Raw genomic sequence first — 21,419 nt, 5'->3', positions numbered from 1 at the left:
TCTCCCTGTGACCCAACCCACCATTCTCTCTAGAAGTAATCACTGTTAAGTATTAGTAGCTTTCCAGGTAGTTTTCTGTGTATACTGAGAACAATTATTGATGGTAATTTCAAGAAGAGATTAGTCAAATACAAATATGGTATATCTATGTAATAGAAAATTCTCCAGCTTTGAATAATGAGAGCTAGCTACCATTCCTGACGCGAGCACAAGCAATCAGATGTAGAGGGCCAGCGTTGGGTATAGTGTGTTAAGCCGCAGCCTGCAACCCTAGCATCACACATGGGGGCACCGGTGAGTCGCGGCTGTTCTGCTTCAGATCGCACTCCCTGCTCATGTGCCTGGGGAAGCAACAGAAGATGGCCCAAAAGCTTGGACCCCTGCCACCCATGTGGGAGACCCTGGATGGAGTTCCTGGCTCTGCCTGTCCCAACTCTGGCCGTTGCAACCATTTGGGAAGTGCACTACCAGATGGAAGATGTCTTTGTCTCTCCCTCTTTCTCTGCCAATCTGCCTTTCAAATAAAATAAAATAAACCCTCATTTAAAAAAGGAAAGAATCAGTGTAGAACCATGTTCGTAGGGCAATCGTAGAGGTGTTTTTAAAGATAGAATTCAGGAGCTCTCACTGTGATGTGGTGGGCTAAGTCTCCAGCTGCAGTGCCGACATCCCACATGAGCGCCAATTTGAGTCCTGGCTGCTCCTCTTCCAATCCAGCTCTCAGCTTTGGCCTGGGAAAGCAGTAGAAGATGACGCAAGTCCTTGGGACCCTGCACCCACGTGGAAGACCTGGAAGAAGAAGCTCCTGGCTCCTGGCTTTCAGATCTGCCCACCTCTGGCTGTTATGGCCATTTGGGGAGTGAACCAGTGGATGGAAGACCTTTTTCTCTGTTTCTCCCTTTCTCTGTCTATAAATCTACCTCTCAAATAAATAAGTAAAAAAAACTTTTTAAAAAAAGAAATTAGAGGGGCCGGCACTGTAGCGCAGTGGGTTAATGCCCTGGCCTGAAGTGCTGGCATTCTATATGGGCACCGGTTCGAGACCTGGCTGCTCCACTTCCCATCCAGCTCTCTGGATGTGGCCTTGGAAAGCAGCATAAGATGGCCCAAGTCCTTGGGCCCCTGCACCCATGTGGGATACCCGGAGGAAGCTCCTGGCTTTGGATCAGCACAGCTCTGGCCGTTGCGACCAATTGGGGAGTGAACCATTGGATGGAGGACCTCTCTCTCTCTCTCTCTCTCTCTCTCTCTCTCTCTCTTTCTCTCTTTCTCTCTCTACCTCTCTTCTCTCTGTGTAGCTCAGACTTTCAGATAAATAAATCTTTAAAAAAAAGAAAAAACTTAGATGAATAATTTATTAAAAATATAATTCAAAAGGAATTCATTGAAATTTTTTATGTTACCAAATTACCCTTTGTTGCATCCAGCATGACTAGGTGTCAGGTGAATCCGAAAGAGGAATGAGTTGGCATAAGATAAAGAAGCAGACTCAAAGATTTATTTTGTTTTTAAATATTTATTTTATTTGGAAGGCAGAGTTATAGGGAGAGACAGAGAAAGAGAAATCTTCTATCTGCTGGTTCACTGTAAATGGCCACAGTGGCTGGAGCTGAGCTGATCCAAAGCCAGGAGCCAGGAGCTTCTTCCAGGTCACCCACATGGGTGCAGGGGCCCAAGCACTTGGGCCATCTTCCACTGCTTTCCTAGGCACGTTAGCAGGGAGCTAGATTGGAAGTGGAGCAGCTGGGACTCGAACTGGTGCCCATTTGGGATGTTAGCATCACAGGTGGCAACTTTACCCACTACGCCACAGCACCAGCCCCAAGTTGTAATGCTTTAGTTTTGTTTCCATAACAAATTGAAATAAGTTGTCACCACCCATCCAGCCTTACAAAAGATGCTTAAGGGCGTACTACACATAGAAACACAGAAACATGGTCATCACTATGAAAGAATGTGATGGCAGAAAATTTCTCAGTAAAAGTACAAAAGAAATCCAAAGTAAAGATAGGAATATTTATGGAATAATGGCAGGGCCATTTGATTGATAAGTCGTTACTTATCAATAGTCACCTTGAATGTAAATGGCCTCAACTCTCCAGTTAAAAGACACACACTGGCTGAAGGGATTAAAAAACAAAACCCATCTATTTGCTGCCTACAAGAAACAACTCACCAACAAAGATGCACACAGACTGAAACAGAATGGAAAAATATATTCCATGCCAATAAAAAACAAAAAAGAGCTGGTGTAGCCATGCTAATATCAGACAAAATAGACTTTAACACAAAAACTGTTAAATGAGACAAAGAAGGGCACTATGTAATGATTAAGGGATCAACTCAACAGGAAGATGTGACTATTATAAATGTATATGCCTCTAATTATAAGGCACTGGGCTATTTTAAAAAAATGTTAATGGATCTAAAGGGAGACACAGACTCCAATACAATAGTAATGTGGGACTTTAATACCCTACTTTTAGCAATGGACTGGTCAACTAGACATAAAATCAACAAGCAAACAACAGAATTAATCAACACTATGGACCAAATGGACCTAACATATCTACAGAGCTTTCCATCCTATAGTCACAGAATACACATTCTTCTCACCAGTGCGTGGAACTTTCTCTAGGGTTGACCACATGCTAGACCATCAAGCAAATCTCAGGAAATTCCAAAGCATTGAAATCATACCAAGCATCTTCTCTGACCACAATGGAATTAAGTTGTAAATCAACAACTCAGGAATCTCTAGAGCATATGCAAGCAACATGCTCATGAATAAACAATGGGTCATAGGAGAAATCAAGAGATTTCTGGAAATGAATGAAGATGACAACACATATAAAAACTTAAAGGATATAGCAAAAGCAGCATTTAGGAAAGCTTATAGCAACTGGTATCTACATCAAGAAATTGGAAAGGCACCAAATAAATGATCTATTAGTGCATCTCAAGGACCTAGAAAAGCAACAGCAAACCAAACCCAAAACTAGTAGGAGAAAAGAAATAATTAAAATTAGAAAAGAAATAAACAAAATTGAAACCAAAGAAACTATACAAAAGATCAGCAAAACAGAGTTGGTTTTTTTGAAAAAATAAAATTGACACACCATTGGCCCAACCAACCAAAAAAAGGAGAGAGAAGACCCAAATCAATAAAATTAGAGATAAAAAAGGAGATGTAACAACAGACACTACAGAAATAAAAAGAATCATCAGAAATTACTACAAAGAGCTGTATGCCAACAAACCAGGAAACCTAGAAGAAATGGACAGATTCCTGGTGGACACATACAATCATAAATTGAGCCATGAATACATAGAAAACCTTAACAGACTAATAACCAAGACATAAATTGAATCTGTAATGAAGACCCTCCCAACAAAGAAAAGCCCAGGACCAGATGGCTTCACTACTGAATTCTACCAGACAGTTAAAGAAGAACTAACTCCAATTTTTCTCAAACTGTACAAAACAATTGATAGAGAGGGAATCCTCCCAAACACACTTCTGTGAAGCCAGCATCACCTTAATTCCTAAACCTGAAAAAGGTACAACAGAGAAAGAGAACTACAGACCAATTTCCCTGATGAACATAAACGCAAAAATCCTCAACAAAATACTAGCCAGTCAAATCCAATAACATCAAAAAGATCATTCACCCAGACCAAGTGGGATTTATCCCTGGTATGCAGAGATGGTTAAACATTTGCAAATCAATCAATGTGATACATCACATTAACAAATTGAAGAACAAAAATCATATGATTTTCTCAATAGATGCAGAGAAAGCATTTGATAAAATACAACACCCTTTCATGATAAAAACTAAACAAATTAGGTATGGAAAGAACATTCCTCAACACATTCAAGGCAATTTATGACAAACCCATAACCAGCATTATGTTGAATGGGGAAAAGTTGGAAGCATTCCCACTGAGATCCAGAACCAGACAAGGATGCCCACTCTCTCCATTGCTGTGCTGGAAGTTTTAGCCAGAGCCATTAGTCAAGAAAAAGAAATCAAAGGGATACAAATTGGGAAGGAGAAAGTCAAACCATCCCTATTTTCAGATGACATGATTCTATATATATAGGGGATCCAAAAGACTCCACTAGGAGACTACTGGAATTCATGGAAGACTTTGGTAAAGTGGCAGGATGTAAAATCAACACACAAAACTCAACAGCCTTTGTATACAGACAGTGCCAAGACTGAGAAAGAGCTTCTAAGATCAATCCCATTCACAATAGCTACAAAAGAAAAGCAAATACCTCAGAACAAATTTAACGAAGGATGTCAAAGATCTCTATGATGAGAATTACAAAACATAAAAGAAAGAAATAGAAGAAGGTACCAAAAAATGGAAAAGTCTTCCATGTTAATGGAGTGGAAGATAAATATCAAAATGTCCATACTACAGAAAGCAATTTACAGATTCAGTGTGATACCAGTCAAAATACCAAGGACATTCTCCTCAGATATAGAAAAAATGATGCTGAAACTCATATGGAAACACAGGAGACCCTGAATAGCTAATACAATCTTATGCAACAAAAACCAAGCTGGAGACATCACAGTACTAGATTTCAAAACATGCTACAGGCCAGTTATAATAAAACAGCCTGGTACTGGTACGAAAACAGGTGATAGACCAATGGAACAGAATAGAAACACCAGAAATCAATCCATTCATCTACAACCAACTTATTTTTGACAAAGGAGCTAAAATCAATCCCTAGAGCAAGGACTAGCTATTCAAGAAATGGTGCTTTGAAAGCTGAATCTCCACATGCAGAAGTATGAAGCAAGATAGCTACCTTACACCTTACACAAAAATCCACTCAAAATGGATTAAAGATCTAAATCTATGACCTGATACCACCAAATTATTAGAGAACATTGGGATAACCCTGCAAGACATTGGCATAGGCCAAGAGTTCTTGGAAAAGACCCCAGAAGCACACAATCAAAGCCGAAATTGACAAATGGGCTTACATTCAAATTGAGAAGCTTCTGTACTGCAAAAGAAACACTCAGCAAAGTGAGAGGCAACTGACAGAATGGGAGAAATTATTTGCAAACTATGCAACTGATGAAAGATTAATATCCAGAATAGATAGAGATCAAGAAAGTCAACAACAACAGGACAAACAACCCAGTTAAGAAAGAGCAAAGGACTTACACATGCACTTTTCAAAAGAGGAAATCCAAATGGCCAACAGACACATGAAAAATGCTCAGGATCACCAGCTGTCAGGGAAATGCAAATGTAAACCACAGTGAGATTTCATCTCACCCCAGTTAGAGTGGCTTTCATACAGAAATCAACAAACAACAAATGCTGGTGAGGATGTAGGGAAAAAGGTACCCTATTCCACTGTCGGTGGGAATGTAAACTAGTAAAGACACTACAGAAGACAGTATGGAGATACCTCAGAAATCTGAATATAGGGGCCAACGCCATGGTGCACTAGGTTAATCTTGCGCTTGCAGTGCTGGCATCCCATATAGGCACAGGGTTCTAGTCCCAGTTGCTCCTCTTCCACTCCAGCTCTCTGCTGTGGCCTGGGAAAGCAGTGGAAGATGGCCCAGGTGCTTGGGCCCCTGCACCCACATGGGAGACCAGGAGGAAGCACCTGGTTCCTGGCTTCGGATCAGTGCAGCTCTGGCCTTTGCAGCCATTTGGGGAGTGAACCAATGGAGGGAAGACTTCTCTCTCTCTCTCTCTCTCTCTCTCTCTCTCTCTCACTGTCTGTAACTCTACCTGTCAAATAAATAAATAAAATCTTTAAAAAAAAAAAAAAGAAATCTGGCCGGCGCCATAGCTTAACAGGCTAATCCTCCGCCTTGTGGCGCCGGCACACCGGGTTCTAGTCCCAGTTGGGGTGCCGGATTCTATCCCGGTTGCCCCTCTTCCAGGCCAGCTCTCTGCTGTGGCCCGGGAGTGCAGTGGAGGATGGCCCAAGTCCTTGGGCCCTGCACCCACATGGGAGGCCAGGAAAAGAACCTGGCTCCTGGCTTTGGACCAGCACGATATGCCGGCCACAGCGGCCATTGGAGGGTGAACCAACGGCAAAGGAAGACCTTTCTCTCTGTCTCTCTCTCTCACTATCCACTCTGCCTGTCAAAAAAAAAAAAATCTGAATATAGACTTGCCATATGACCCAGCCATCCCACTCCTAGGAATTTACCCAAGGAAAATGAAATCAGCATATGAAAGAGTTTTCTGTGCCCCCATGTTCATTACAGCTCAATTCACAATAGCTAAGGTATGGAATCAACCCAAATGCCCATCAACTGAAGACTGGATAAAAGTAATTATGGGATATATCCACCATGGAATACTACACAGCGGTTAAAAAAAAAAGAAATCCTGTGATTTGCAACATAATTAATGAAACTGGAAAACATCATACTTAGTGAGTTAAGCCAGTCCCAAAAGGACAAATACCGTATCGTCTCCCTGACCTATGATAACTAATAGAGCACCTAAAAAGTAATCTATAGAAGTGAAATTGACACTTTGAGAAGAAATGACTGAACAGCCCTTGTCTTGAGTGTTGAGGAACATTCTTCCCCATACTATTTGTTGAACTCTTAACATAGTTAATCATATGTGTATAAAGTTAATTGAAAATAGATCTTAGTAAAAAATACAAATGGGAACAGGAAGGGAGGAGGAAGAGTGGTAGGAGTGTTGGTGGGAGAGCAGGTACAGTGGGAAGAATCGCTAAGTTGCTGAAGTTGTAATTATGAAATCTATAAGGTTTGTATACTTCAAATAAAAGATTTCTGGAGAAAAAAAAAAAACTAGCTACAAGTTGTAGTTAAGTGTTTTGAAGGAAAAAATACAGGGCCTGGCACTATGGCATAGTGGGCTAAGACTCTGCCTGCAGTACTGGCATCCCATACGGGTGCTGGTTCACATCCCATATGAAGTGGCTGCCCCACTTCCGATCCAGCTCTCTGCTATAGCCTGGGAAAGCAGTAGAAGATGGCCCAAGTCCTTGGGCCCCTAAACCCACATGGGAGACCTGGAAGAAGCTCCTGGCTTTCAGATTATGGCTATTTATGGGGAGTGAACCATTAGATCGAAGACCTTTGTTTTTGTCTCCCTTTCTTTGTCTGTAACTCTACTTCTCAAATAAATATTTCAGAAAAGAAATACAGGCAGTGGAGAGGCAGGAACTTACCCTAGTTGGGAAGGAGAGAGGGAGGACTAGGGAGGCTTTAAGGAAGGGATGGGACTAAGAGGAAGGGATCCGGGGCTGGCTCTGTGGTGCAGTAGGTTAATCCTCCGCCTGCGGCACCAGCATCCCATATGGGTGCCGGTTCATGTCCCGGCTTCCCCTCTTCCAATCCAGCTCTCTGCCATAGCCTGGAAAAGCAGTAGAAGATGCCTCAAGTGTTTGGGCCCCTGCACCCGCATGGGAGACTGGAAGAGGCACCTGGCTCCTGGCTTCAGATCGGCGCAGCTCTGGTCATTGCGACCATCTGGGGAGTGAACCAACGGAAGGAAGACCTTTCTCTCTGTCTCTCCCTCTCTCTATCTGTAACTCTACCTCTCAAGTAAATAAATCTTAAAAAAAAAAAAAAAAAAGAGGATGGGATCCCCAGGATAAGAAAAGCATTTTCCAAGCAGCAAGGTTAACAAGTATGATGGCCTAAAATTGGGAGGGAATGTGGCGGTTCCCTGGATCTTAAGAAAGGCCAGGCTTCCTGGAGCATGGCTAAGGCCAAAAGTCACGCAGGGTGAGATGGAGGCGGTGGGCAGAGGCTCGTGGGCCTGTAAGAAGGCTTTGTCTTACTGGAGCTAAGAAAAGTCGACACGACCAGATTTTTAGCAGAGGAATAATCAGATTTACAGTTTGAGATGCTCTCTCAGGCTTTTCTGTGGGGAGTGGGGCTCCAGGGGGTCAAAGAGGAAACAGGAAGACCCTCTAAGAGGCAACAGGTGATGGTAGCTTGGTTTGGGATGGTGGTGAAGGAACTGAAAAAATTGATGACCTTGAGAAATACTTGGAAAGTGTAATCAATAGATTTCTGTGTGGGAGTGAAAAAGGGGAGGTGTTTAAGGATGACTTCCAGGTCTGGTCCATTCACTGAGCTCGGGTGCCCAGGGACATGAACCTGCGTGGGTAGAAACTGTTCATATAGAGAGCTGAGAAGTCTGGGCTGTCAACAGACCTCTGGGCAATATCTGTGTTGAGAAAATGCTCAGGAGTCGGGAGACTGAAGTGAATGAACTCCTCCTAGAGGGGAGCAGAGTGAAAAGGGGAACGGGCTCTGAATACGTGCAGGGGACTTGACCTTGTTGTGGTGCAGTGAGGAGCAGGTGGGCCACCAGTTGGACCAAGGGGCAGCCAGGCAGGGTCTGCAGCCTGAGGGTCCAGGAGAACTGGAGCCAGGATGGTTCTGGCAGCTGGGCACAGCAGAGGCCACTGGATTTGGCTGTAGGTTCAAGTTTCTGGTCTGTTTTCTCTTTTCCCATGCCTGGAATACTACTTGACCACCTTTTAAGTGAATGAGTGAGCGAATGCTTTGGGGACCTGAGCACTTGATTCAGTGAAAACAATTGGGTGGAAGTTATCTGCGATGTCTTCCATTTGCACGCAGGTCTTCGTTTCTGTCTTCATTGATTTCTGTAGCACTTGATTTAGTATGGCAGAAAGTATTTCTCGGGTTTTCCTAATTTTTATCTTTTGCTGGTTCTGAATGTATGGAACAGAATTTGTATGGAGTAAGCAAACTGAAAAACTCAAGTTAGTGTCCTTCTGGTGGATGACAGAATGAGAAAGAAGAAGAGCATTCGTAGAAGCAGCTCATTCCTGTCGGAGTCTGATGCCATCAGAGAAATTGTCTATCAGCTGTTTCCACTGCAGAGGACCCACGGGTGCTGCTTCTCGTGACTGCAGCACTGTGGTTGGAGGGCCCAGGTGCTCCTCTGTGCCCACTGCATGGGGAGCCTGTCCTGCCTCCCCAGTTGTCCCAGTCTGCTCATGCATACCTGTCCCATGGAGCTGGCGCCAAGTGCAACAGCTGAGTCTCTGGTGCCTGCAGGATCCAGGCCTCTAGTGGTTTAATAAAGATGCTGCTCACTGCTTTGGAAACATGGTATTTTGTTTGTTATAGCATTTTGTGAAATTGCGCATGGAGAGTGAAACCGGATAAAATTTGGTTGAAGTTAAGGCAATCCAGAAATGAATTTGGAAAGCTTGAATAGAAATTATCCTTAATAGACAAGTATTTGGGGGGCTGGTGTTGTGGTGCAGTGGTTAAAGCTGCTGGCTGTGATGCTGGCATCGCATATGGGCAGTGGCTCAAGTTCTTGCTACTCCACTTCCGATTCAGCTCCCTGCTAATGATGTAGGAAAGCAACAGAAGGTGGCCCAAGCATTTTGGCCTTGTCACCCGTGCAGCAGACTTGAATGAAGCTCCTGGCTTCGACCTGGCCCATCCCTGGCCTTTCTGTCCATCTGGGTAGTGAACCAGCTGATGGACGCTCTTTCACTCTTTCCTTCTCTTTCTGTAACTCTTTCAAATAAATAAATTTTAAAGAAAAGAAAGACAAGTATTTTTGAATGTCCAGTGATGATGTAAATATAAAATGTAAAACAAACCACTATATATACCAAAAATTGTTGAGATGTTTAGGTGTTTGCAGGTGAAACAGGTGGATTTAAAACATGGATTTGCTTCCTTGTCAGTCGCAGGGTGGCGTCTTCCTTCCCTGCGCTGGTGTCCTCTAAGGTCACTCCCTATGCTCCAGAGACATCTCTAAACGCTGGCTGTCCCTGAGATACCTGTCTCCTGCCCAATGTGTGTAACACCATCCCTCCTCCTCTTTCTCCGTCAGCATTTTCCCAGTGCTGCCTACACAGGTACAACTTGCCTCCCATGTGGTCACTGTAGTGGACTACCTGCTGCTCTCAGCTGGAGTGCTGGCAGGTGGGTTCTCAGCCCAGTGAGGCCTGCCTTCTGCCTGTTGACCACTCACCTACACTCAGTCACCGGCTTCCTCTTGTGCCCCCTCAGGTTCCCTGGGAATGGAGCCCGTGTATGCAGTGCCCTCCCCCCACAAGGGCAGACTGTGGAGCTGTTGAGATGAATAGCCTCCTGACTCACGTGCCCCGTCCTTCCCGCTCTCCTGCCTTGCTGTGGCCTCAGCCTGCTCTTTCTGCTGTCCAGTCAGTCACTTGCCCATCTCTCTCAACCCTGAAACGATCGCTGTAGCCCCAGAATCGGGCTTGGAATCTGGATCACAGTCAAGGCAGCCCTCAGAAGGGAGCAGTCCCCATCATCTCTGATGTTCTTAAGATGCCAAACATAGTTGGGAAGATTAAATGAGATAGTACCTGGCACTCAGTAAGAGGTGAAGAAATGCTACTTGTGATTATTACTTGCCTCTCCTTTTTTTTTTTTTAACTGAATCCTATTTATTTATTTATTTATTTATTTAACTTTTATTTAATAAATATAAATTTCCAAAGTACAATTTTTGGATTATAGCAGCTTTTCCCCCCTATAACCTCCCTCCTGCTCGCAACCATCCCATCTCCCACTCCCTCTCCCATCCCATTCTTCATCAAGATTCATTTTCAATTATCTGTATATACAAAAGATCTACTTAGTATTCACTAAGTAGAGATTTCAACAGTTTGCACCCACACAGACACACAAAGTATAGAGTACTGTTTTAGTAGTAGTTTTATCGTTAATTCACATAGTACAACACACCAAGGGCAGAGGTCCTACATGGAGAGTAAGTGCACAGTGACTCCCGTTGTTGATTTAACAGTTGACACTCTCATTTATGATGTCAGTAATCACCCAAGGCTCTTGTCATGAGCTGCCAAGGCTATGGAAGCCTCTTGAGTTCACCAACTCAAATCTTATTTAGACAAGGCCATAGTCAAAGTGGAAGTTCTCTCCTCCCTTCGGAGAAAGGTACCTCCTTCTTAGATGGCCATTCTTTCTGCTGGGATCTCGCTCACAGAGATCTTTCATTTAGGTTTTTTTTTTTTTTTTTTTTTTCCCACAGAGTCTTGGCTTTCCATGCCTGCAAAACTCTCATGGGCTGTGTGTGGGTAAATCATTTACTTGTCCATGGGTTGTTCTAAAAATTGAAAGCTAGTAACAACAGTACAATGGTGTAATTATTCATGTACCATGTAATCTAGAGTGAATATGTAGAGTTGGAATAATATAGTACAAGAAAATATACTTTGTTGTTCACACTTTGCCAGGGTAACCTTCCAGATCTCTCTCTCTCTCTCTCTCTCTCTCTCTCTCTCTTTTTTTTTTTTTTTTGTAAATCCTTTCATTTTTACTTGAAAGGCAGAGAGGCAGAAATCAACAGAGATCTACCCATCTACTGGTTCATCCACAAATGTCCACTACAGTTGGGACTGGGCTGGGCTGGACTGGGCCTGGCCAAAGTCAGAAGCCTCAGTGTGGGTCCCCCATGTAGATGGCAGGGACCGATTACTTGAGCCATCATCTGGTGACTTCCAAGGTGCACATTAGCAAGAAGCTGGACTTGGGAGTAGAACCAGGACTCAAACCCAGGATCTCTGATGTGGGATGCAGGCATCCCCAGCTGTGTCTTAACCATTGCTCCAGAGGTGTACCCCCAAAATATCTTTTGTTTTAATGTAATCTTTTAAAAGTATTTTATTTATTTGAAAGGCAGAGTGAAAGAGGGAGAGGGAGAGGAAGGGGTGGGGAGAGAGAGAGAGAGAGATCTTCTATCCATTGGTTTACTCCCCGAATGATCACAATGACTGAGGCTGGGCCAGGCTGAAGTCAGGAGCCAGGAACTCCATCTGGGTGTCCCAAGTGAGTGGCAAGGGCCCAATTATTTGGGCCATCATCTGCTGCTTTCCCAGGCACATTAGCAGGGAGCTGGATCGGAAGTGGACCGACCATTTGGGACTTGAACATGCTCCAAGATGGGATGCTGGTATTGCAAGCAGTGACTTGACCCATTGTGCTACACTGGTGGCCCCAATGTAATAATATTTTTTTTAAAGTTTATTTTTATCTACTTGAAATCAGAGAGGAAAGAGAGAGAGAGATCTTCCATCCACTGTTTTACTCCCCAAATGCCTGCTACAGCCCGGGCTGGGTCAGGCTGAAGCCAGGAGCCAGGAACTGCATCTTGGACTCTCATCTGAGTAGCAGGGACCCAAGTACGTGGACCACCTTTCTCTGTCTGTCCACAGCATTAGTAGAAAGCTAGGTCAGCAGCAGAGCAGCCAGGACTTGACTTGGAATGCTAATATGGGATGCTGGTGGCACATGCAGCAGCTTAAACCGCTGCACAACAGCCCTATTTTTCTCCTTTTATTGTTATGGTTCTTCAAATAATTTTTATATGAGGTATATGGAAGGTAAAATCTTAAATTCTTAAGTTTTATAAAATGTTCTTTGGGGCTGGCACTGTGGTGTAGCATTTAAAGCCACCACCTGCAGTGCCAGCATCCCATTTGAGCATGAGTTTGATTGAGTCTTGGCTGCTCCACTTCTGACTCAGCTATGTGCCTGGGAAAGCAGCAGAAGATGGCCTGCACCCACGTGGGAGACCTGGAAGAAGCTCTTGACTCCTGATTTTGGACTGGCTCAGCTCTGGCCATTTCGGGAGTGAACCAACGGATGGAAGATTCTCTCTCTTTCTCTCTCCCTCCCTCCCTCCCTCCTCCCCCTCTCCTCATCTTTTATCCCCCACCTCAACTCTGCCATGCAGATAAATAAATAAATCTTAAAAAAGAAACACAGAGGGGCTGGTGCTGTGGCTCATTTGGTTAATCCTCCACAAGCGGGGCCGGCATCCCATATGGGCGCAGGGTTCTAGTCCCGGTTGCTCTTCTTCCACTCCAGCTCTCTGCTGTGGCCCAGGAAGGCAGTGGAGGATGGCCCAAGTGCTTGGGCCCCTGCACCCGCATGGGAGACCAGGAGGAAGCACCTGGCTCCTGGCTTTGGATCGGTGCAACGCCAGCCGTGGTGGCCATTGGGGGAGTGAACCAATGGAAAGACCTTTCTCTTCATCTCTCTCTCTCTCACTGTCTGTAACTCTACCTGTTTAATAAATTTAAAAAAAAAAAAAACAGAAAAAATGTTCTTTATTTGTCTTCTCATTTGATGGGTATGGAATGGAATAGAATAAGGTTTAATTTTTTTTATTTTTATTTTTTGACAGGTAGAGTGGACAATGAGAGAGACAGAGAGAAAGGTCTTCCTTTTCCGTTGGTTCACCCTCCAATGGCCACTGTGGGTGGCGCGCTGTGGCCGGCGCACCACGCTGATCCAAAGCCAGGAGCCAGGTGCTTCTTCTGGTCTCCCATGCGGGTACAGAGGCCAAGCACTTGGGCCATCCTCCACTGCACTCCCGGGCCACAGCAGAGAGCTGGACTGGAAGAGGAGCAACCGGGACAGAATCCGGCACCCCGACTGTGACTAGAACCTGGTGTGCTGGCGCCGCAGATGGAGGATTAGCCTATTGAGCGGTGCCAGCCTAGAATAAGGTTTAGACACGCACATGCACATATCCACACACATCTGAACTTCGACAACATTGCTGTTTGAGCCCCAACTTTGCTTATACAGGTGTCCCTCTGATTTATTACATTTTGTGGGCAACTTTTTTTTTTCTTTCTCAGAGGTTATAAGGATTTCTTGCTGTGCTTAGTGTTGGGAGATATCACAGGGACGTCTCTAGATGTGGGCCATGTTCTTTATTAGTTATGGTTCATAGAGGGGCCTTTAAGTGTGTGACTTGGGAACATTTTGCTGTATCTATCTATATCTATCTATACCTACCTCTGTCTACCTACCTATCAATATGGATATCATATGGATCTATGTCTATGTCTTCCCCCACTCCATCTTACCTAGCTTTATTTATTTATTTGTTATTTATTTATTTGACAGAGTTAGACAGTGAGAGAGAGAGAGACAGAGAGAAAGGTCTTCCTTCCATTCGTTCACCCCCCAAATGGCCGCTATGGCCAGAACTATGCCGATCCGAAGCCAGGAGCCAGGTGCTTCCTCCTGGTCTCCCATGCGGGTGCAGGGGCCCAAGCACTTGGGCCATCCTCCACTGCCCTCCTGGGCCACAGCAGAGAGCTGGACTGGAAGAGGAGCAGCCAGGACTAGAACCCTGCGCCAATACGAGATGCCGGTGCTGCAAGCGGAGGATTAACCAAGTGAGCCACGGCGCCGGCCCCCTTACCTAACTTTATATACTTGGAACTTCTATCAGATACTTGACTTTTTTTTTAAAGATTTATTTATTAATATGAAAGGCAGAGTTATAGAGAGGCAGAGAGAGAGAGAGAGAGAGGCGCCTATCCGAAGCCTGGAGCCAGGAGCTTCTTCAGGTTGTTGGGCCATCTTCTACTGCTTTCCCAGGCCTTAGCAGAGAGCTGGATCAGAAGTGGAGCAGCCGGGATTCAAACTGGCACCTAGATGGAGGATTTACCCTCTATGTCACAGTGCCGGCCCCGATACTTGACTTTCTTTATCTTCTACATCTCAGTATTCTCTCATTTTATTTGCTTTTTTGCTGTTCGTTTTAGATCTCTTCTTTTTAATTCAGACCAATATCTGTGCTTTTCTGCACATACAGAGTACTATTCAGTGTTTCTGACAGCGTTTACTCATTAATTGTAATTTTAAGTTCTAAGAACTCTCTCTTATTCTGTAATTGCTTCTTTTTCATATGGGCTATTCTTCTTTGATGACTAACAGTCTCTTCCCTATCTCAGAAGATATTAATTCTTTTTTTTTTCTTTTAAGATGTATTTATCTGAAAGGCAGAGTGACAGAAAGAGAGGAGAGATCTTCCATCCGCTGGTTCACTCTCCAAATGGCTGCAATGGCCAGAATTGAGCCAGGAACTCCATCCAGGTCGCCCACATGGGTGGCAGAGCCCAAGCACTTGAACCATCTTATGCTGCCTTTCCCAGTTGCATTAGCAGGAAGCTGGATAGGAAGCAGAGCAGCCAGGACCTAAACCAGCTCTCCGTTGTGAATGCTGATGGCACAGGTAGCAGCTTAGACCACTTTGCCACAACACTGGCTCCTAATAAGGTTTGAAAAGACACAGGTTGGGCCTGGCGCTGTGGCACAGCATTTAAAGCCAGCCTGCAGCACCGGTATCCGATCTGGGCGCCGATTCGAGTCCTGGCTGCTTCACTTCCCATCCAGCTCTCTGCTATGGCCTGGGAAAGCATTAGAAGATGGCCCAAGTCCTTGGGTCCCTGCACCACATGGGAGACTGGGAAGAAGCTCTGGCTCCTGACTTCGTATTGGCGCAACCCTGACCATTGCAGTCATCTGGGGGAGTGAACCAGCAGATGGAAGACCTCTCTCTCTCAGGCTCTACCTCTCTCTGTAACTCTGTCTTTCAAATAAATAAAATAAATCTCTTTTAAAAGATTATTTTTAATTATAATAATAATTATAATTGGCTGGCGCTGCGGCTCACTAGGCTAATCCTCCGCCTTGTGGCGCCGGCACACCGGGTTCTAGTCCCGGACAGGGCGCTGGATTCTGTCCCGGTTGCCCCTCTTCCAGTCCAGCTCTCTGCTGTGGCCCAGGAGTGCAGTGGAGGATGGCCCAAGTCCTTGGGCCCTGCACCTGCATGGGAGACCAGGAGAAGCACCTGGATCCTGGCTTCGGATCAGCGTGGTGCGCCGGCCACAGCGGCCATTGGAGGGTGAACCAAAGGCAAAAAGGAAGACCTTTCTCTCTGTCTCTCTCTCTCTCACTGTCCACTCTGCCTGTCAAAAATAAAAAATAATAATTATAATAATTAATGTTTTTAAAAAGATTTATTAAAATCTTTATAAAAGTATTTTTAAAAGATTTATTTTATTTATTTGAAAGTCAGAGTTACAGAAAGAGAGGCAGAGAGAGAGAGAGAGAGAGAGAGAGAGAGAGAGGGGTCTTCCTATCCTCTGGTTCACTCCCCAGTTGGCTGCAACGGCCGAAGCTTCACCGATTCAAAGCCAGGAGCCAGCAGCTTCTTCCAGGTTTCCCATGCAGGTGCAAGGGCCCAAGGACTTGGGCCATCTTCCACTGTGGCGTAGCAGGTAAAGCCAACGCCTGCAGTGCCAGCATCTCATATGGGCACCGAGTCCCAGCTGTTCCACTTCCCATCCAGCTCTGCTATCCTAGGAAAGCATTAGAAGATGGCCCAAGTCCTTGTGCCCCTGCACCCGCATGGGAGACCCGGAGGAAGATCTTGGCTCCTGGCTTCAGATTGGCACAGCTCCAGCCATTGCGGCCATCTGGGGAGTGAACCAGCAGATGGAAGACCTCTCTCTCTCTCTCTCTCTCTCTCTCTCTCTCTCTCTCCCCCTCTGCCTCTATGTAACTCTGACTTCAAATAAATAAATAAATCTTTTTTAAAAATAAAAGAACAGGCCGGCGCCGCGGCTCGCTAGGCTAATCCTCCGCCTTGCGGCGCCGGCACACCGGGTTCTAGTCCCGGTCGGGGCACCGATCCTGTCCCGGTTGCCCCTTTTCCAGGCCAGCTCTCTGCTGTGGCCCGGGAGTGCAGTGGAGGATGGCCCAAGTCCTTGGGTCCTGCACCCCATGGGAGACCAGGAGAAGCACCTGGCTCCTGCCATCGGAACAGCGCGGTGCGCCGGCCGCAGCGCGCTACCGCGGCGGCCATTGGAGGGTGAACCAACGGCAAAAGGAAGACCTTTCTCTCTGTCTCTCTCTCTCTCACTGTCCACTCTGCCTGTCAAAAAAAAAAATAAATAAATAAAAGAACAATAAAAACTTTAAAGATACAGGCTTTATTCTCTTTTCTCCTTTGTGTTGGGTACTTATTAAAATCTGTTGCTTTTTTCCCAAATGTCTGGAGATCTGAGGTTATTTATTCAAGTTGCTAGTAAGATCTGTTTGTTAATGTGGGTGTATCCAGTACAGCCTTCCCCTGCAGCTGCACAGTTCCCTCTTCCTGGCACTCTCTGTCTTGGATCTCCAGGGCTCTGGTGTGTTGTGTTCCGATGGACAGCATCCCTATGGGACATGTGTGCCAGTGCCACACACACACACACACACACAGCCACTTATTTTGCTGAAAGAGCTTAACTCAACATCAGCTCTCTGCCTGGCGCCTACTGTGTCTCCTTTAAAGTGGCCTCAAGGCTGAAGGAAGAGCCTCTCGAGGGGTTCCCATACCCTGCTCGTTCTGGGGATTGGGCTGATGGTTCCTTTACCAATCCAGCCGCATCAGCTTCTCTCTTCCTTGCAGTCCTCAACATTGTGTCTCCTGAAGTGCCCTGCACTCTTGTTCTGCATGAGGGTTTAATTATTTTTTTATGGGCAACTGCTTTTTTTTTAGTTTTATTTTATTTATTTGAAAGAGTTACAGAGAGAGGCAGAGGCAGAGAAAGGTCTTCCATTTGCTGGTTCAACCCCAGATGGTCACAGCGGCCAGAGCTGTGCCGATTTGAAGCCAGGAGCCAGAAGCTTCTTCCAGGTCTCCTACGCAGGTGCAAGGGCCCAAGGACTTGGGCCATCTTCTACCGCTTTCCCAGGCCACAGCAGAGAGCTGGTTCGGAAGAGGAGCAGCCGGGACTAGAACCAGCGCCCATATGAGATGCCGGCACTTCAGGCCAGGGCTTTAACCCGCTGCACCACAGTTCCGGCCCCTGTTGTTCTAATATTCAGTCATTTCAGTAAGAAGCTAGGAGAAAAGGCAAGCAGACTGTCTGCTACATCTGCCACCCTCAGCTGAAAAGAAGCTACATTTTAGAACCTTTGAATTAGGGAGGAATGTATTAAAAATATTCAGTGTTTCAAAACCACAACTTTTTTTTTAACAAAATACTATTTATTATAGAGTTGACTTTACTAGTATTAATGGAAATCACTGAGAATTTGCTATATAGTATTAAGAAGATACATCTACATAATCTATTGCATTGTTTTAATGAATAACACTTCACAAGAAATATTACAAAACCACAACTTTTTGGCTGGCGTCTTTTGCCAAATGTTCACAACAGCCAGTGCTGGGCCAGGTTGAAACCCAGGATCCAGGAACTCAATTTGAGTCTCCCAAGTGGGTGACAGGGACCCCACCCTCACCCTCACCCCACCCTCACCCTCACCCCACCCTCACCCTCACCCCACCCTCACCCTCACTCTCACCCCACCCTCACCCTCACCCTCACCCCACCCCCACCCTCACCCTCACCCTCACCCCACCCTCACCCTCACCCTCACCCTCACCCCACCCTCACCCTCACCCAACCCTCACCCTCACCCAACCCTCACCCTCACCCCACCCTCACCCTCACCCTCACCCTCACCCCACCCTCACCCTCACCCTCACCCCACCCTCACTCTCACCCTCACCCTCACTCTCACCCCACCCTCACCATCACCCTCACCCTCACCCCCACCCTCACCCTCACCCCACCCTCACCACACCCTCACCCTCACCCCACCCTCACCCTCACCTCACCCTCACTCTCACCCCACCCTCACCCTCACCCTCACCCCACCCCCACCCTCACCCTCACCCCACCCTCACCCTCACCCTCACTCCACCCTCACCCTCACCCTCACCCTCACCCCACCCTCACCCTCACCCTCACTCTCACCCCACCCTCACCCTCACCCTCACCCTCACCCCACCCCCACCCTCACCCTCACCCTACTTGAGCCATCACCTGCGGCTCCCGGGTGTGCACCTGCAGGAAACTGGAGTCAGGGGCAGAGCTGGTCATGCTCCAGCGTGGGATGCAGTTACCGTAACTGATGAGGAATGTCCTTCCACTCTCAAATGTAATTACTGAATATCTCTGTCGTAAAATAGAGTGGCGAAACTGAACAGAGTGGATTTTGTACAACTATTGTAATGTTTGTGCCCGAAACTGAGGTGTTTGTGTCCCTGCCTGACCTTTCCCTTTGCAAAATCAGTGATCCAAAGCAGGTGGCTCAGATTCCTAGAGTTTGTGAAACCCTAGTTTAGTAAACCAAGTAGGAGTTTGAAAAACAGCAGCAGGGGCGGCGCTGTGGCGCAGCGGATTAACGCCCTGGCCAGAAGTGCCGGCATCCCATATGGGTGCTGGTTCGGACCCGGCTGTTCCTCTTCTAGTCCAGCTCTCTGCTGTGGCCTGGGAAAGCAATAGAAGATGACCCAAGTCCTTGGGTCCCCTGCACCTGTGTGGAAGACCCAGAAGAAGCTCCTGGCTCCTGGCTTCGGATTCGGATTGGCGCAGCTCCGGCTGTTGCAGCCAATTGGGGAGTGAACCATCAGATGGAAGACCTCTCTCTGTGTCTCTCACTGTCTCTCTCTCGTCTCTCTCTCTCTCCACCTCTCCTCTCTGTGTAACCTTGACTTTCAAATAAATAAATCTCTAAAAAAAAAAAAAAAAAAAAAAACCAGCAGCGTAGGGGTGAGTGTTTGGTGCCGTGGTTGAGATGCCGCTTGGAACACCCATATCCCATCTCTGAGTGCTGGGTTTGAGCCCCAGCTCTGCTCCTCATTGCATCTTCCTGCTCATGTGCACCCTTGGAGGCAGCAGGTGATGGTTCAAGTATTCGGGTTTCTGCCACCGACTTGGGAGCACTGGGAGGGGCTCCAGATTCCTGGCTTTGACCTCACTCATCCCTCGCTGTTGTGGGCATTTGGGCAGGAAACCAACAGAAAGGTGCTATTTCTGTCTGTCTCACAAGTAAATTAAAAAATTAAAAGCACAAAAACCAGTAATTTAAAAAATAATAGTGAAAATCTATTCTGATTTGTACTGTGTCAGGTGAGCATAGAGTTAGGCTGAGAAGAGCAGTTGGTGGGCTCTAGTGATGATGTTTATTTGCTTCTTATCCTTTCTCTTCACCCAGAAAGGGATTATTGTAGTCTTTGTGACAAACAACCAATAGGAAGACTTCTCTTCAGGCAATTTTGTGACACAAAACCTGATCTAAAGAGGCGCATTGAATTCTTGGACGCAGTGGTAAGTGAGTGACCTCAGTGCGGAGCCTCCCAATCTCATTAAAACCAGATCTTGCTCAGCAAGGATGTAGCAATGAATAGACTGTTTGTCTTGATGTCATATTACCTTCTTGATAAGGAAATCCCTTTATTATATGTTATACAGTAGTATTTCCTGTAGAATCTCAGATGTTGGAAAGGCATAAGCGCTTATGACTTTGAAAATGCTATTTTCATTGGTATGAAGATTGACAGGCTAGTTAAGACAATATACTTTTTCAGCCACCAAAAAAGTATCCTTTCGGCCTTTAACTGGCACATACTGTATACTTAAAACACTATCTTAGAAGCACGGGAAGGGATAAAATTAGCTTAAGAAGCATAACCATGGGGGACTGGTGCTGTGGCGTAGCAGGTAAAGCTGCAGTGTGTAGCGCCAGCATCCCATATGGGCACTGGTTTGAGTCCCGGCTGCTCCACTTCCGATCCAGCTCTCTGCTATGGTCTGGGAAAGCAGTGGAAGATGGTCCAAATGTTTGGGCCCCTGCACCCACATGGGAGACCCAAATGAAGCTCCCGGCTCCTGGCTTTGGATCAGCCTAGCTCCAGCCGTGCCAGCCAATTGGGGAGTGAACCAGCAGATGAAAGACTCACTCTCTCTCTCTCTCTCTCTCTCTTTCTCTCTGCCTCTGCTTCTCTGTAACTCTGCCTTTCAAATAAATAAATAAATAAATCTGGGCGGGGGAGAATAACTGTGTTCAATAGAATTTACTCTGTGGTTTCCAAAATTTCCATAGATCCTGTTTGAGATTTAATGTGATTTCCTTATAGATAAAGAACTTTTGAGTCCCTAAATATTTGTGGCTACCACTGTCAAGTCTAGAATTTCAAAACTGTGAAATTCAGAAGCAAGTGACCAAAGTCAGCAGGAAAGCTCTTACATTGTGCCAAGGTTAGGATTCTGCTTCTCCCTGTGGTGGCTGCTCCTAGTTATTTCTGCAGATATGTATTGAGTACTAGTACATGCAAAGAACTGTCGCATATCACTGAGTTTGTGTTCATTTTTCTCCTGTGCCATTGCTTACAGTCTGAAGAAATATGTATTTATAATGCATTATTCGAAGTCTTGTTGCTATTTGCTCCTTGTTCCTTGCAACTCCCCTGCTTTTTTTCCTTTCTGGCACTAAGACAAGGCTTAGAAAAGGACTGTTTGCTCTTTTTAGAGATGGAAGTCTGAGGCAGTGAGGCTGGCCTGCGCACTTCCAGGGCTAGAATGTGGATACCAGTTTTCATGTGGCAGGATATACTTGCCAACCTACTGTAGTTTAAGAATCTAGGGACTGGGGCTGGCACTGTGGCATAGAAGGCTAAGCCTCCGTGTCTCGGCTGCTCCTCTTCTGATCCAGCTGTCTGCTCATGTGCTTGGGAAAGCAGTGGAAGATGGC

The 21,419-nt window shown here is 45.9% G+C and overlaps 1 protein-coding gene across 6 annotated transcripts in view; it reads left to right on the top strand.

Annotated features, from left to right (window-relative positions):
- Nucleotides 1-21,419, top strand: part of GRK4 (G protein-coupled receptor kinase 4) — a 61,988-nt gene that overhangs the window by 1,960 nt on the left and 38,609 nt on the right. For 5 of the 6 annotated variants that reach the window (XM_062213601.1, XM_062213607.1, XM_062213605.1 and 2 more), the window contains exon 3: nt 19,884-19,996. The exons of the other annotated variant lie outside the window; for it this stretch is intronic. In XM_062213601.1, the coding sequence (XP_062069585.1) occupies nt 19,884-19,996 (113 nt within the window). The remainder of the gene's footprint in view (nt 1-19,883; nt 19,997-21,419) is intronic. 6 annotated transcript variants of the gene reach the window in all.

The sequence above is a fragment of the Lepus europaeus genome, chromosome 16 (genome assembly GCF_033115175.1).
Source record: "Lepus europaeus isolate LE1 chromosome 16, mLepTim1.pri, whole genome shotgun sequence".
NCBI lineage: Eukaryota > Metazoa > Chordata > Mammalia > Lagomorpha > Leporidae > Lepus > Lepus europaeus.
Note: the sequence above shows the minus strand (reverse complement) of the source record. Positions and strands in the feature narration are given on the sequence as shown.